At 38.6% G+C, this 16,301-nt stretch overlaps 1 protein-coding gene across 1 annotated transcript in view; it reads right to left on the reverse strand.

The window, feature by feature from the left end:
* LOC136857698 (spermine oxidase) overlaps window positions 1-16,301 on the reverse strand; it is a 74,094-nt gene that overhangs the window by 38,886 nt on the left and 18,907 nt on the right. Inside the window, exon 3 of the mRNA XM_067136560.2 lies at window positions 14,368-15,340. Coding sequence (XP_066992661.2) covers window positions 14,368-15,340 — 973 coding nt within the window. The remainder of the gene's footprint in view (window positions 1-14,367; window positions 15,341-16,301) is intronic.

A 16,301-nucleotide genomic window follows, 5' to 3' on the forward strand; every position in this document is an offset into this window, starting at 1 on the left:
ATCAAATCCTGAAGAGTATCCCGGTTTGGACACTTTGAATTAGGAAATCACGCCTGAAATTTTAGTTTTACATGTTCTGTAAACCGATCGCCTTCGCGAAACACGTATTCCACCAAACAAAGCTCTCTCTTCAGTAGTGAGCATTACCGCTTGTACCCTGTTGCACTATTCCAATAATCTATCTGAATGCTCGCTTGATGCAGTACACACTGACGATTTTGACAGCTCATACGTGTGGCCTTGCCTGCACTGCTATCCTGTTGACCTTGGCATGTCGGCAAGTGAGCATGACAGATACACTGTGCTGCCAACTAAACTGCTGCTGCTCCCTTATGCAGCAGCATGTAGGCACTGCGGAGAACATTTCCTGGCGCCCATTATTTAGTATGATTTTTATTTTTAAGCCATGTTTTATATACCACTGATTGTCTGGTATTCCTCTATCCTATCATGTTATTAGAATTTTCAATTTACACCCACAACAACATTTATATAGACATTTTCTTGCTGAAATGTATTATAAATGTCAGTCAGTTACATATGGAATTGTTGATATGTATTTATGTGTGTTTCTTCACAATTGTAGATTTTTTACACGGTTTTCTTGCAACCTTAATTGATTTATCATGTGTATTAACACACTGTGACTTATCTAGGGGACGTATGCATATTGTTTTAACAGTGAACGCTGCTAGTATGATTTTTGTGTGTTGGTGAATTGCGTGAGTCTAGTAAAGGAGTGTTATGTTTGCATTTCATACAAGTGTTTAATAGCATGAAAATAAGTACATATTTAAATGCATATTTCACCACTTTTTGCAGCAGAGTTTCATACTTATATTGCAAATTTATACAGCATATAAATCTGATGTCTATCAGATCCCACATTCAATATCCATTTGACCAGAGCTTGTCTTTACCGACATTTTGGTGACGAAGGAAATAATTCCTTACAATGTTATAGAGTATTCACGTAGTAATTTGGTACTTCAGTATATGACGGTGCAATGTGTAATTTGTGTCTAAATGAACGAGACAACTTTAAACGATGTCCGAAACTCAATGTAAGTTGAGGACATAGGATTATTTTGAAGTGATGCCACATAGTACAGCCCGCTGTGTTGTCTGTTCAAAAGAAGTAAAATACGTCGTCAGAAATACTTCTGGGGTGATCCCGTACTTACAAAAACATATCACAGGGAATATCTCCGGCCTGGTCTGCATCATCAAGAGAAACTACCCTATCAGTAACGATTGCGAGTAGGTGTACATCCTATCTACAGTTATTCACAAATTATGCAGGGTTATTCAACTAAGATGTCCACCTCAAATGACTCGTGAACCGTTTAAGATACTGATATTCTGTTTTCACTTTCGTTAATGGTATTAAGGGGCTCATAGTTGAACATGCAGTACTTTTCCAGGCTTTTCACAAAACTTATTGGCATACACGTTTCCATACGAGAACATTATTTCACGCAATAACTGATGATGATACACTATCTTTCTTTTTTGCTATTTGTTTTATGTCGCACCAACACAGATGGGTCTTATGGCAATGATCAGATAGGTGTGAAAATGGGAAACCACGGAAAACCATCTTCAGGGCTGCCAACAGTGGGGTTTGAACCTACTATCTCCCTCTTACGCTTGTAGGACATCACACAGATCGCAGCAAAGGAGAATTGGTCTCGAGATTCTAGCGAGAGTCTTGAGTGAGAGCATTGCCCATCACTATCAAGTGGTAGATTCCCTATTAGCTGCTTATTTAGTATTTTCTTAAACTATTAATAATCTAACCTTGATCCCAAAATCACTCTGTGTCGGTAACATCCTTTGGTACTCTGACATCCCTTTTCTAGATCTATGAAATATGAGCATAACTGTTTATTCTTGTTGAAGAATTTTTAAATTACTTAGTGTATACCAAAAATCTGAATCTGACAGCCCCCATTGCTTGTTTCTATCCTGTCCTGTAGTTTTAAAACTACAATCTTCTTTCTAATGTCTTCATTTCTGATTCTCTCTTTTCTTGTCTTCCCCTATACCAGGTGGTACAATTAACCTTTCTTTACTTAACCCACTCGAGTACGAAACTATTTATAGTAAGTGTACCAAACTTGGCATGAATAATGTCCAGAATACAGGCAACGATATTTGCATGGCTCACCGGTAACCGAAAAGGCAGGGTTTATTAGGGGACCGTTCGAACATGTGCCGATCAGAATAGAAGCATATCAGGAGAGGTATCAGATTCTTTGTGTAGCAAGCTATCATACATTTTTAGCACACTTAGTAGTGCTATGTCTATGAAAACTAGCCATACTGTTTAATATATGAAAACGCATTAAAAGTGTTCCAGTGGAATTTGTTAATCATTATGTCTCTTCCCCACGTACTTGGCAATGTTCACATTACATTTCCTGTTCAAGCGGCGCTCATTTTCCACATAGAAACTGTTAAGTAGGGAAAGTTTAATTGTAACCGCTTGGTATATCCTCCAATTAAATTCAACTACTTCCCAATACATGAGAAAATATCTGAATTAAATATGTCTTTCTCTTCCAGGTGCTTATTTTAATGTCATTTAATCCCTCACACATTGTCTTTAATTTGATGATGATGATGCTTGTTGTTTAAAGGGGCCTAACATCTAGGTCATCGGCCCCTAATGGTACGAAACGTAATAAGAAATTAAAAGTTCAAAATCATCCACTGACCAAAATAAAAAAAATGTCATGAATGAATGGATGGATATGAATTTACAACAATCAGTGGATCCGACCCAAAAACTATCATAAAAATAGTATTACTGACCAAGGGACTACTCCTAAAACACAATCCTGAATCGAGGATGCTTGTTTTCTAAAGGGGTCCAAAATCCAGGTCAACAACCCCTCATAACGTTACTTATCGCTAGTAAAGTACAACCATGGTATTTGTTATGTTGGGGTACTAATCAAAAGTAGCGTAGACTCACGATATTCCACACATGATGGTACTACTCACAAGTATTGTACGTCGCACAGGTAATGCAGACCTATGGTGTTTCTCACATAATGGTGCCACTCATAGGCAACGCAAAACCGATGATGTTCCTCACCTACGTATACTAATCACGGACGCCGGTATTCCCGTGGCGTTCCTCATATAGTGGGTACTAATCACAGGCAACGCCCAGACCCGCAGTGTTTCTCACAATGATACTAATCACGGGTACTGGAAACCCACAGTGAACCACTCTCTGCTGCTACTAATCACAAACCTCTGGTATACCTAATATAGTGGTACTACTCGCAAGTAAAGGCTACCCATGGTGTTCCCCACGAGATGGTACTAATCAAAAGTAGTTTTATGGTTCTAATACAATCATCCCTTGGATGCCCCTTTTAGTCACCTCTCACGACAAGCAGGGGATACAGCGGGTGTATTTTTCGTCTGCATCCCCAACCCACGGGGAGTAGACAGAGGAAAAAAGAAGAAAAAAGAAGGGATCCGTCACTTCAAGAAATGAAGTAACGGACGAAGAAAGGTAAGGGCCACGAAGGGCGTGAAAATGAAAGATTCCCTAGGCCACGAATGCTCGAATACTGTTGGGTCGGAAAAGAACAGCAGTTGACCAAGGGAGGTCGGACAGGATAGACAAAAGTGAGGAGCCTGGCACAAGTAAGTAGAAGCAATGCCAAGACTCAGCTAAGGTCCCCATGGTCGCCAACCCACACTCCCAAGTTGATAGCCTCTTTGGCCCCTTTTAGTCGCCTCTTACGACAGGCAGGGGATACCGTGGGTGTATTCTTCATCTGCGACCCCACCCACAGAGGGTTGTCTTTAATTTCAATTTCTGGTAATTGGTTTGTTGTTGTCATTGTTGTTAATGAGTCATGAGCCCAAAAGTTAAATGAATCCCCAACAGCTCCATTTTCAGTTGTCATACACAGCCTAGACATCAATGGAAGAGGCGAACTAGAGAAATGAAGAATGAAGTAGCTTTTCATGGCTATTTTCACCAAACCAGAAGATGCTGTTACATATCAGTCTGCTGAGCCCACTGAAATGTCCTCACTAACTCATCCAATGAGCAACACTTTTATATTATTTATAACAGAAACAGGTGCATTAGGAATGACATTACTAGCATTGCTCATACCTAAGTTACTTTTGTACAGTCAAAGCTAAGTATGAGACAGACAGGAAGATAAATGAAAAGTACAGTAACAAATTTGTTCTAGCCCATACCAGAGGAAATAATGCACTATAAGCATTATGTCTCACCTTAAATGGATCTAGGTGAATGTTAATTATTAAATGTTTAATTTCTTTCACATTGTTTACTTTGATTACTCACCAAAAATTGATCTGATATTTGCTGACTGCTGAAAAATTTAAGTCATTAACCCTAACTGAGAAACACTGAAAATTATGGCTTCTAAACAAACCTCCATCAATGACCGACATCAAACTGAAACCTACCAAGTCTTTCACAGTTCACAGTATGAGTATAAAATACAATTTGGGTATATTTTATGGAGTTTCTATTAATGAATGCAATGTATATTATCAACTGTACATGTGACAAAGAAACAGCTGGGTAATACCACAAGGAAGAGGAAATGCACCTGAACATTTAAAATGCATGAAATCTCAATGTAAAATATGCCAAACCATACATGAATGTACTCATATTCACAAATGGGATTAACAACTGTTTAACAGGTTTTAACATTTTTCATGAAAATTTTCATTCATGTCACTAGTCTCAAGTTTCATCACTGTAAACAAATATGTACTTTAGAAGATATTAACTAAAGAAGAATTACCAGATAATTTTTAGCTTTGTCTTTTTTACATTCTTTAGACAATTAAAGAAACTAAAAATATTACATTTTCTTCACTGCAGAATATACACACACTGAATTGCAAAAACACAAAAATAAATAATTGTGCACCATGAAAAAGCCATTGCAGGGACACAAGCAAGTACAGGCACAGGACATGGTAATATACAGAAAACATCAAAATATTGTACCACACCAAGCATTCATTGTTGGACCACCTGTAGCATGAAGACAGGCAGTGATACTGTACTATGAGCATGGAAGCATACAGATGTCTGACGTTCTCCTGAGGAAGATGTTGGTGCAGCTGGCATGACTGACCCTCCAAATCTGCTGTAGTTGCCATTCAATCTGGTTTCAAATGTTCTCAATGGATGAATCAATCAATCAATCAACCAACCAACCAACCAACCAACCAACCAATGTTGATCTGCATTTAGGGCAGTCGCCCAGGTGGCAGATTCCCTGTCTGTTGCTTTCCTAACCTTTTCCTAAATGATTTCAAAGAAATTGGAAATTTATTGAACGTCTCCATTGGTAAGTTATTCCAATCCCTAACTCCCCTCTCTATAAATGAATATTTGCCCCAGTTTGTCCTCTTGAATTCCAACTTTATCTTCATATTTTGATCTTTCCTACTTTTATAAACGCCTTTCAAACTTATTCGTCTACTAATGTCATTCTACACCATCTCTCCGCTGACAGCTCAAAACATACCACTTAGTCAAGCAGCTTTTCTTCTTTCTCTCAGTTCTTCCCAACCCAAACTTTGCAACATTTTTGTAACGCTACTCTTTTGTCGGAAATCACCCAGAACAAATCGAGCTGCTTTTCTTTGGATTTTTTCCAGTTCTTGAATCAGGTAATCCTGGTGAGGGTCCCCATCAAGAAGGCAGGCCATAGATACTCGTGCTGTGTGAGGTTGGGCATTATTCTGCATGAAAATGGGATTATCGAACTGCACCAGTAAGGGAAGCACACACTGTCTTAGAATATCCTGGATGAACTGTCACACCATCAGGGTTCCTTCCTTCACCACCAGTGGGGAACGGGAATCAAAGGAAATGGCATCCCACATGACAGATCTTGTTGGGGTGGTGTGCCACTCTAAAATGAAGCACGGATCACTGCACTGTCCAAGATATCTCCAGACTCATATTCAGCAGCTGTCTGTATCTAGACAGGACTGAGACCCGCCGCTAAACATCCATTGTCTATCTGCAAGCTGCCATGCTGCTCGGCTGGCAGAAGTTCAAATGTTCTTGACAATACTCGGGTCGTAATAGTAGATGTTGTAAGAAATGCAGTGACACCACATAATGTTCTGCTAACTGCCTGAATGTGTTGCTAGTGGACACAAGCGTACCCCAGGTACATGACATGTCTGGATTGTGCGCAGAAACACCCTTGGAGTGCCTGTAGCCTTTTGCATGATGAAATGATCTTCCCTGTTGGTGGTCCACCAGGGTTGAACTGAGCCTTCTCGACATGTATGTACCCTTATATTCCCGCTGGATTCAAAACCGATACACAGTGTTGTCAGAACAGTTCGAGTAATGAGCAATCTGCCAAAACGTTCAATCTGCCTCTCTCAAGCTCCTCTAGATAGTCAAGGTTTGTTAAATGTGCCATTGGGGCATGCTGCATGTTCACTCAACTTAGCTCCGTGGCTCAGACTGTTCACACTACTACTAAGGTCTAGATCTCAACACCAGCCCTCCCTCTCCCACCGGCTTTGTGCCTCCCTCCCTTACTGTTTTCACTCCTTTTCCCAACAACACAAATACAGCCGAGTCAGCTACAAACACAACTAGTGGAAGCAAGACCTCTAAACCAAGAAGGTCAGGCCGTTTGAGAAGGCAATTACTTAATAAGCAAGCCTTAAGTTTTCTTTTTGTTTATCTTTTATCTATTACCCCAAGCTTTTCACATACATTCAATACATGAATAATAATAATAATAATAATAATAATAATAATAATAATAATAATAATAATAATAATAATAATAATAATAATAATAATAATAATACCGGAGGTACACCCGCCCCAGGCATTTAAATTAAGTGCCTTGAAGAATGCCATCTGAAATATAAACCTTGCAACAACTAGTAAAAGTAGTTTGAACATTTCTCAACCGATGTCACTATGTTGTGCTCTCTGATGTTAAGATGAACTATTAAAATTCTAGATAAATTTTGTATGTAATGGTTTCCTAAATTGGAATGTTTAGTGTTTGTTGTTGATGTTTAAAAGTTAACACTTCTGTCTCTTCCCGGCAACTTAAGGCGTTGGCCAATCAGAAATTTTATACATTTATTTATTTATTTACCAATGACAAAATTTTGATATTTGATTATCCAATGAGAATTGGGGGTGGGTCAGGCCCTTGGCCCAAAGTTTTCTGGAACCTTCCCCTCTGCTATAAAAGCTGGCACTTTTCGGAGGAGGTTTGACTAAGTATGTCAATAGTGGAGTTTGAAAAGTGGGGCGTGACAAAAACAAGGCTTCACATTATTCTTAATTTCTTTGCGAAATCAAATAAAAATGCATATAAATCATACATAATCTTGTTCAGGAAGGCACGCTTTTCAAATTAAGAGCAAATTCTTTTTTTTTTTTTCGAAATTTCCGTTCTATTAACGTACTTCTGCCCTTAAAGACGGGTTTTGGTTAAGCGTGGTTCTACTGTATGTACAGCTGTGTGAAGACAACAGTGGGTAGAACAGAATGGTTTGAAACCGACAATGGATTAAAACAAGGGTGTGTGTTGTCACCTTTACTGTTAATAATGGTAATGGATGACATCATAAAGGCAACAAGGGAAGATTATAGAGGGGAAAGAATGAATGTAATGATGTTTGCAGATGATGTGATCTGGGGAGAAGATGAGGAGGAGGTAAAACAACAGCTCAATGTACTGAACCGAAGAACTGAACAATGGGGAATGAGGATCAATGTGGAGAAGAGCAAGACAATGGTGATGAGTAGAGGAAGTAAAAAAGAAAAAGGAGCTATCAAAACTGGAGACAAGCAACTGAAAATAGTAGAACACTTCAAATATTTGGGAAGTGAACTGACAGAAAATGGAAGACTAATTATGGAAATTTGTAGAAGGATACAACTCGGGAGTGCATTTTTACCACCAGGTATGGAGATTAATATAGAATAAAGATGTACCAATGAAGGCTAAAAAAATAATGCACATCTGCAGCAGAAACCTGGACTGACCCAGAGAGATGAGAGTAGAACACAGGCAGCTGAAATGAAATTCCTGAGTAGTATGTTACAGAAGAAAAGGAAGGATAGAGTGAGAAATGGAGCATACAAAAAGAGCTAAATGTGTTAAGAAGGATGCCATATTTTCCAGTGTCGACTTAGTTAATGTAAGTTTAAAGCTTTTCAGTCTGTTGAAAACACTAATTATAACACATGTAGCACAACATACTTTCAAGATCTGAAACAGAAATGTCAGACTCAAATAAGAGAGATGAAGAACAACTTGTGGCAGGAGAAGGCTCTAGAACATCAAAGACTATCTGATGCCAGAAATCTGCAGAACTTCTAGGCAGGAATAAAGGAGATCTACGGTCCATCTCTCTCTTCAGTTGGAACTCTGAAAACAGTTAATGGTGATAACACCCTTACCGATGCTAGAGGCATGCTGGAGCGCTGGAAGGAACACTTCTCCACTCTTTTAACCCGAAGCTCCACTGCTGCCGATGACTTTCTACGGGACGTGCCACAACTGCCCCATCAACCATGGATGGTGATGCCACCAACTTATCAGGAATTCTGTGTGGCATTTGATAGGTTGAAACCTAGGAAAGCACCTGGACCAGACAACATACCTCTGGAACTAATTCAAGGTGGATGCTCACAGCTGAAAACAAGGTTCTTTACCCTCATCCTCTCAATTTGGGAAACCCAAAAGTACCTGGCGATCTCAAAAATGCCAATATCATTAAGATTTTCAAGATAGGGGACCATAGTTTATGTGACAACTATCGTATCATTTCTCTGTTGTTCACTGTAGGTAAATTTCTTGCAAGGATTCTGCTTAGCCGCCTGCAAGTCATCTCCGAGAGGACTCTACGAGAGTCTCAATGTGGTTTTGAGCCTCCGGAGATACTGCTGACATGATCTTTTGTGCAAGGCAATTGCAAGAGAAATGCAGAGAATTATAGAACCTCTCTATTCTGTGTTTTATGACCTGGAAAAGGCCTTTGATAGTGTTCCAAGACTCGCTATGTGGGCGGTTCTGAGACGCTTTGGCTGTCCCGAGCATTGTGAGGGCCTGGTACAAGCACTTCATGATGGTATGACTGGACAGATTCTCCATCAGAACAACTTCTCTGAACCATTCCCAATCCCACATGGATTAAAGCAGGGTTGTGTACTTGCTCCAACTCTGTTTGCCTTGTATCTGGCGGCCATGGTTTATGAAACAACAGACAACCCTGGTGTAGAGATTAAATACCTCTTTGATGGTGGCCTCATCAACTTGGCCAGACTTCACTCGCGAAGACATACCAGAGTTACTAGAGTAACTGAAATGAAGTATGCTGATGATACTGCATCTCTGGCTCTTACACCTGAGGAACTGCAACAGTCAGTCAACAGTTTCAAGGATGCATATGACCATTTTGGCCTCACCATCAATGCCAAAAAAAACCAAGGTACTTGCTCAGCCTGCACCAGGGACTAACATACCAGAATTTAACATTACCATCTCAAACACCAAACTAGAACAAGTAGACCGTATACTTCATTTACCTTGGGAATATCTCGTCAAAGAGCTGTACTTCAGAACAAGATGTGGAAAACAGGCTTCGTGCTGCCCATGTGGCTTTTGGCTGACTGTCACACTGAGTTTTCAGGAATACAAACCTTACAATTCGCACAAAGCTAATGGTGTACCAGGCTGTAGTCATCTCTACACTTTATGGCTGTGAAATGTGGACCTTATACCACCGTGACATAAAAAAACTGGAGCGATTTCACCAGCAAAAACTACGTCTCTAATGTTGAAATTCTCAAGAAAGCATGTGCTAAGAGTGTAGAAGCTTTGGTCCTTGGCCATCACCTCAGATGGGCAGGACACGTGCGCTATATGAACGACACCAGACTACTGCACCAGATCCTCTATGGTGAACTTGGCTCCGGTTCAAGACCACGGGGTGCCCCCCTCAGACGGTTCAATGACCAACTGAAACTAATCTTAAAGATGGCGGAAATAAACCTACAAACCTGGGAAATACTTGCCAAGGACCGTATACTTTAGCAGCAAAGTGTCTGCGACTCAGTTCAACACTTCAAACAAGAACACCGCAGATATGAAGATATTAAGCGACGGGAACACAAACATCGCCAAACCAAGCCAAGATCTCCCCCGTCCTTCAGCTGCGCGATGTGTGGACGTATGTTCTACGCAAGAATTGGACTTGTAAAGTCACCGGAAGTTTAAACACAATCTGCTGTGAATTGTAGTCAGCTATTAGCCAGAAAATCTACAAACTCTGAAACGAGTAACTGCCGACGCCGACAATATACCTGGTTATTATTTACCACTAAAAATACTGTCTTAGATACTATTTAATTCAATTCCATAGTTTTATTTAATCAAAATCATTAACTTTGATCTACTCCCTAATACACAAGAATACATTATTACATGAATAAGCAACATACGCCAATGGATAAATCATTGCTACTTCCCTCCCCTCTCCACGGAACAGAGTTCAATGTCCACAGAACTTCCCAGTCACCTGTCTTCTTATCTAATCGCCAAGGCCACGCTAGTCCGAAAAGTGTTTTCGACAGACTGCAAAGCTTTAAAGTTACGAGAGCTAAATGTGGAAAAACTAAATGACAAACTGGAATAGAATAGACTGAGATGGTCTAGGAATGTCAAGCAGATGACAGAAGAAAGGCTGTCAAGAAAAGCACTGGAAAGACAGATAACACGGAAGAGAGTATGAGGGAGACCAAGATTACAATGGATGGACTGCGTGAAGAACAGTTTAGGACAATGAAAGGTGGACTGGAACACGGTGTTGGATGAGAAATGGTGGAGAGAAGGGGCAAAATAGAGAGGAACCATATTTACCCCCACACGGTGTCAGCCGGAAAAGGGGAATCAATGATAATGATGACAACTGTATCATCACAATGATAAGATTTCAGTGTTTGTTTTGCTGCATACTGTATAAATTTACTGCACAAAAATATTGCAATTCAGAATTAAATTCATTTACAAGAGGATTAAAACAATTATTAATAGAAACTACCATAGAGCTACATACCATATCAGATTCCTGTTATTGTATGTTTAACTATTTTATTAAAATGCAATTTGAAAGTTTTTTTGTCTTTAATTTGCTCAGGACAATCATAATCAACCTAATTTATTTTGAACATGTGAATACACAGCACCAAAAGCAGAAAAAAAAAATCTCTATCTGCCAATGATGCAATGGCTGTCATAACTAGAGAAATCTATATATATAAAAGAACTTGTCCTGACTGACTGATTCATCATCGCCGAGCCAAAACTACTGGACATAAAGATATGAAATTTTGGGGATACATTCATATTAACATGTAGGTGCTCGCTAAGGGAAGATTTTTGGATATTCCGTTGCTAAGGGGGTTAAAAGGGGGGTTAATTTTTAAAATGAGTATCTATATCTCAATACTTCAAGGTTTACGTAGATGTAAAAATTGGCATTTAGAATATCCTTTAAAAATAAAGAAACACATATTTTTTTGTTTTCGGAAAATTCCAACAGGAGGGGTGGAAAAGGGTGAAAAAGGGGTTGAATGCCTTTAATGAGGCTACTTATATTTCAGAAACTGAAAGTATTACAGACCTGAAAATTGGTATTTGGGATCTCCTTTAAAAAATAAAGAAACAAGTATTTTTTGTTTTTGGAAAATCCAAATAATGGGGTGTGTGTGAAAATGAGTATCTATATCTCATAACTTTAAAAATTTATTGATGTAAAAATTGGTATTTGGAATCTCCTTTAAGAATAAAGAAACATGTACTTTTTGGTTTTCGGAAAATTCTAATAGGAGGGGTGACGAGGGGTGAAAAATGGCTAAATGGCTTTAATGAGTATACTTATATCTCAGAAACTGAAGAATTACAGACCTGAAAATTGGTATTTGGGGTCTCCTTTAAAAATAAAGAAACATGTACTATTTGTTTTTGGAAAATCCAAATAGTGGGGGTGAAAAGGGGGTGAAATTTTAAAATTAGTGTATCTATATCTCAAAACTTTAAAAGTTTACAGATGTAACAATTGATATTTAGAATCTCCCTTAAAAATAAAGAAGTGTGTATTTTTTTGTTTTCTGAAAATCCCAATAGGAGTGAAAAAGGGTGAATAAAGGGTTGAATGCTTTTAATGTGGATACTTATATCTCAGAAACCGAAGATATTACAGACCTGAAAATTGGTATATGGGATCTCCTTTAAAAATAAAGAAACACATATTTTTTGTTTTAGGAAAATCCAATTAATGGGGGTTAAACAGGAGTGACAAATTGGGGTTAATTTTTAGAAAAATTATATCTGCAGTATATCTCAGAAACGTTAAATGTTACAGACTTAAACATTGATATTTGGAATTTGCTTTAAAAGTAGACACACGTATTCTGGGAAAATCCAATGAAAGAGGGGGGTGAAAGAATTGAAAAATGAATTGAATTAATTGTATGAGGATACTTACATCTAATAAAAACTAAATTTGTTACAGACGTGAAAACTGGTTTTTGGATCTCCTTTAAAAACAAACAAAAACGCAAGGGTTTTTTTTGGGGGGGGGGGGGAAATTATCTTGGAGGGCGGGAGTGAAAAGGAGTTAAACTCCTTTCATGAGGACACATATCTCAAAAACTGAAGATGTTAGAGTCGTGATAATTGGTATTTAGAAACAAGTATTTTTGCCAAAAAATTCACTTAAGGGGGGTAGTGTGAAAGGAAGTGAAAAACAGGTTATTATGTTTATGGGGATTCTTATATCTCAAAACTGTATGTAACAGATGTGAACATTGGTATTTGGAAACTCCTTTAAACGAAAAGGAACGCACCTCCTTTTGCTGGGGGGGGAGTGTAAATCAACGGCAGTGGGATCAAAAAAAAAAAAGGTGAGACCAATTGATTTTACCGTTCATAATGTACTTATAAGGAGCCTCCGTGGCTCACGCGGCAGCTCTCACCGCTGGGTTCCGTGGTTCAAATCCCGGTCACTCCATGTGAGATTTGTGCTGGACAAAGTGGAGGCAGGCAGGTTTTTCTCCGGGTACTCCGGTTTTCCCTGTCATCATTCATTCCGGCAACACTCTCCAATATCATTTCATTTGTCATTCATTATTCATTGCCCCAGAGGAGTGCGTCAGGCCTCGGCAACCGGCACAATTCCTATCCTCGCTGCTAGATGGGGGGCTTTATTCATTCCATTCTTGACCCGGTCGAACGACTGGAAACACGCTGTGGATTTTCAATGTACTTATTCTGATCATAAACAGATCATTTTTAATCTTTCCTGGGTTCGTTTTCAAGACCCATCTATTCCTTTGGAGAATGTTCTTAGATTACAGTAGATTCTCCTGGCATATAAATAAAAATTTAAACACATTTGAAATAAACGATAGGAATGAGATTGACCGTGCAATTGTTCACCTCTATAGTAACGTCAGTATTGCACGGAAGTATGTCATTCGCATTGCCAGAAATCCCGCACACTTCTCTGACCGCGACAATAGCGCTGGTCACATTTTCAGCAATGACAAAGGCAGCAGATGTAATTTACCGCCAAGTAGCCGTCTTGCATCTTGCTGTGTGGTCCAGAACAACAACAACAACAACAACAACAACAACAATAATAATAATAATAATAATAAAATGGGAGGAACTTTGCTGTAATCTCTCAGAAAACGAATCAGATCGCAAATTTTGGCGGATTCTCTCAGAAAACGAGTCAGATCGCTAATATCGGCAGATTATATATAAAATGTAAAGCATCCAATTATAAATTTCAGTATGATACCATAGCGAAGCATGGGTATCTTGCTAGTTATATATATATATATATTTTTTTTTTTTTTTGTCCTATAAAATGAGTTGTCTGTCGTTTAAAGGGGCCTAACAGCTACGTCATCGGCCCCTATAAAATTATGCTCGTGCATTGACTGACTGGCATCCGAAAATATCACACTGTGATTTAATAAAAATAATTTAATTTAAATAACAAATAAATTACTGAATTAAATCTTGATCCTCCCTCATCACACCCCTACTTAAAACTGCCTATTAAGGTTATTACTTTGCACAAGATGAGGATATACATATGAAAATTACACACAGACTGTAGGATTTCTACCACAGAGGTCCATCTGGTAATCAGACAGGACAATGCTCGTCTTAAATTCAGTGTGATTAAATGGAATAAAAATGCTTCAGAAGAAGAAAACCGTAATTTCTTGAAAATCAAGACTTAATAACTGTATAGTTACGTCCAACATACCTGTATCTGTGCTGTTATTTTCATCGGTCTCCCACAAGAGCATCACTTCTGAAATATCTGGGTTGAGGAATGGTCGATCATATTCCAGAAGAATTTTGTCAACAGTTCCAAATAAAAGTTTGTCAATGGACTGCATTTTATAAGAAGGTAAAGGTGGAGAAAATATGGACGCTGCCTTTTCCTTCAGCACACCTAATGGAACTGTGCATATTACATGATCTGCGTAGAATCGAGAACCATCTTCACACACAACCTCTACATTTGGGGGTGGACCAATAGAATTTGGGTCCAGAGGTTCACTAATACCTTGTCCTGAGCTTTCACCAGATTCTGTAATTACTGGTTCACCACCTTCCACATCACTCTGTTTAGTAGCTTGAGTTGAATCCTCTTTCTCTCCCACAGTTACTTCAAGACACTCTTTCTCACGACTTGAGCCCCGACTAGATGACGGTCCTTTCCATGGAAGATCTCCGGTTACAGTTTTATCTGAATCATCAGATTCATTTCCAGGGTCTCCATTTGGTAGGAGATCTATACCAGAGTCCCCTCCTGGGCTTGTAATGTTAGAAGGTTGTACTTCATTGCCATAATGCCACCTTACACATGTTACAGGACATCGTCGCAGAAGATTCCCAGGAGGAATAGCCCTTGAAACAGGTTCAAGAATGCTACTATAACCTGACGGAAGAACAATGTTTCCACCTTGAAGCTCTGAATAACTTCCCAATTCCAGAAGATCAATTTCATCCATTGAGTGACATCCTGTTATACAAGTTTCACGTTTCAAAAGACAGTCAAATATTAACTGACGTAAATGACGATCTTCACAGGTGGCAGTTCTGTCCAAGTATAATGCTATTTCCAGGGCTATATGCTCTCCCACACTATGTATTCCACTAGGTGGCAAATAATGGCATAAAAAATACTCCTCACAGCGGCGAAGGAAGCATACATAAGCTTCATATATTTCCTAGGAAACAAAAATGACAAATATCAGTAAAACTCCCTTAAAACACTTCTCAAGGAGATTAGGCCTACATGAAAAACATGAGATAAACTGGATACATTAAAAAAGAAGAGATTTGTGCACATAATTTTTATAAATTTAATACTTGTATTTGACTTCTTAGCTAAATAGCCAGTGTAGCGACCAGTTAAGGGAGTCCCGGATACAACTCCAAGTGGGGCTGGGGATTTCAGCCTCATCTGATCATTTCCTCAGGCTCAGGGCCTGGGTGCCGGTATTCATCTTAATACACACCATTTCATATACATACAACACATGACAATACCAACAGACATGCAACAGAGTATACATTCCTCCACAAAGGGTTGGCATCGCAAAGGGTATTCAGCCGTAAAACTAGGCTAGATTCACATGTAGTGTCGACCTCAATAATTAGGAGAAGGTCAGGAAGAAGATACTTGTACTAATCATTTTTCTATTGGTTTTAAGTCACACCAACTCAGGCAGGTCTTACACAATATAAGAATCTCATATCTGGGTTGTTCCGTATTGACTGTATATTATAAGAAACATACAAAACTGCTCCACCTTAGTCAATACACCAATGTGTCTTAAAAATAACTTTAAGAAATGTCACATAATAGGTACATGTTTCATCACCTTTGGGCCTTCTTCAGCATTGAGAATAAATTTAAAAAAAAAAACCACTAAAACATAACACTGAAACGAGTCATTATGAAAAGTTAATCTTGAAATATCTTATCAGAAAGATTTAAAACAACACAGAGGAAAACATGTAAAAGCACACATTTTTGAAGTCGATACGTATCAAAAGATTATGATAAGATATTTCAAAACTGACTTTTCATTAGGACTAATTTTTAGTATAATATTTTTGACTGGTTTTTAAACTTTGTTTAACTTTACAATTTATTTTTAAGATTGAAGAAGGCCCAAAGGGAGC

The sequence above is a fragment of the Anabrus simplex genome, chromosome 1 (genome assembly GCF_040414725.1).
Source record: "Anabrus simplex isolate iqAnaSimp1 chromosome 1, ASM4041472v1, whole genome shotgun sequence".
NCBI classification, from domain to species: Eukaryota; Metazoa; Arthropoda; class Insecta; order Orthoptera; family Tettigoniidae; genus Anabrus; species Anabrus simplex.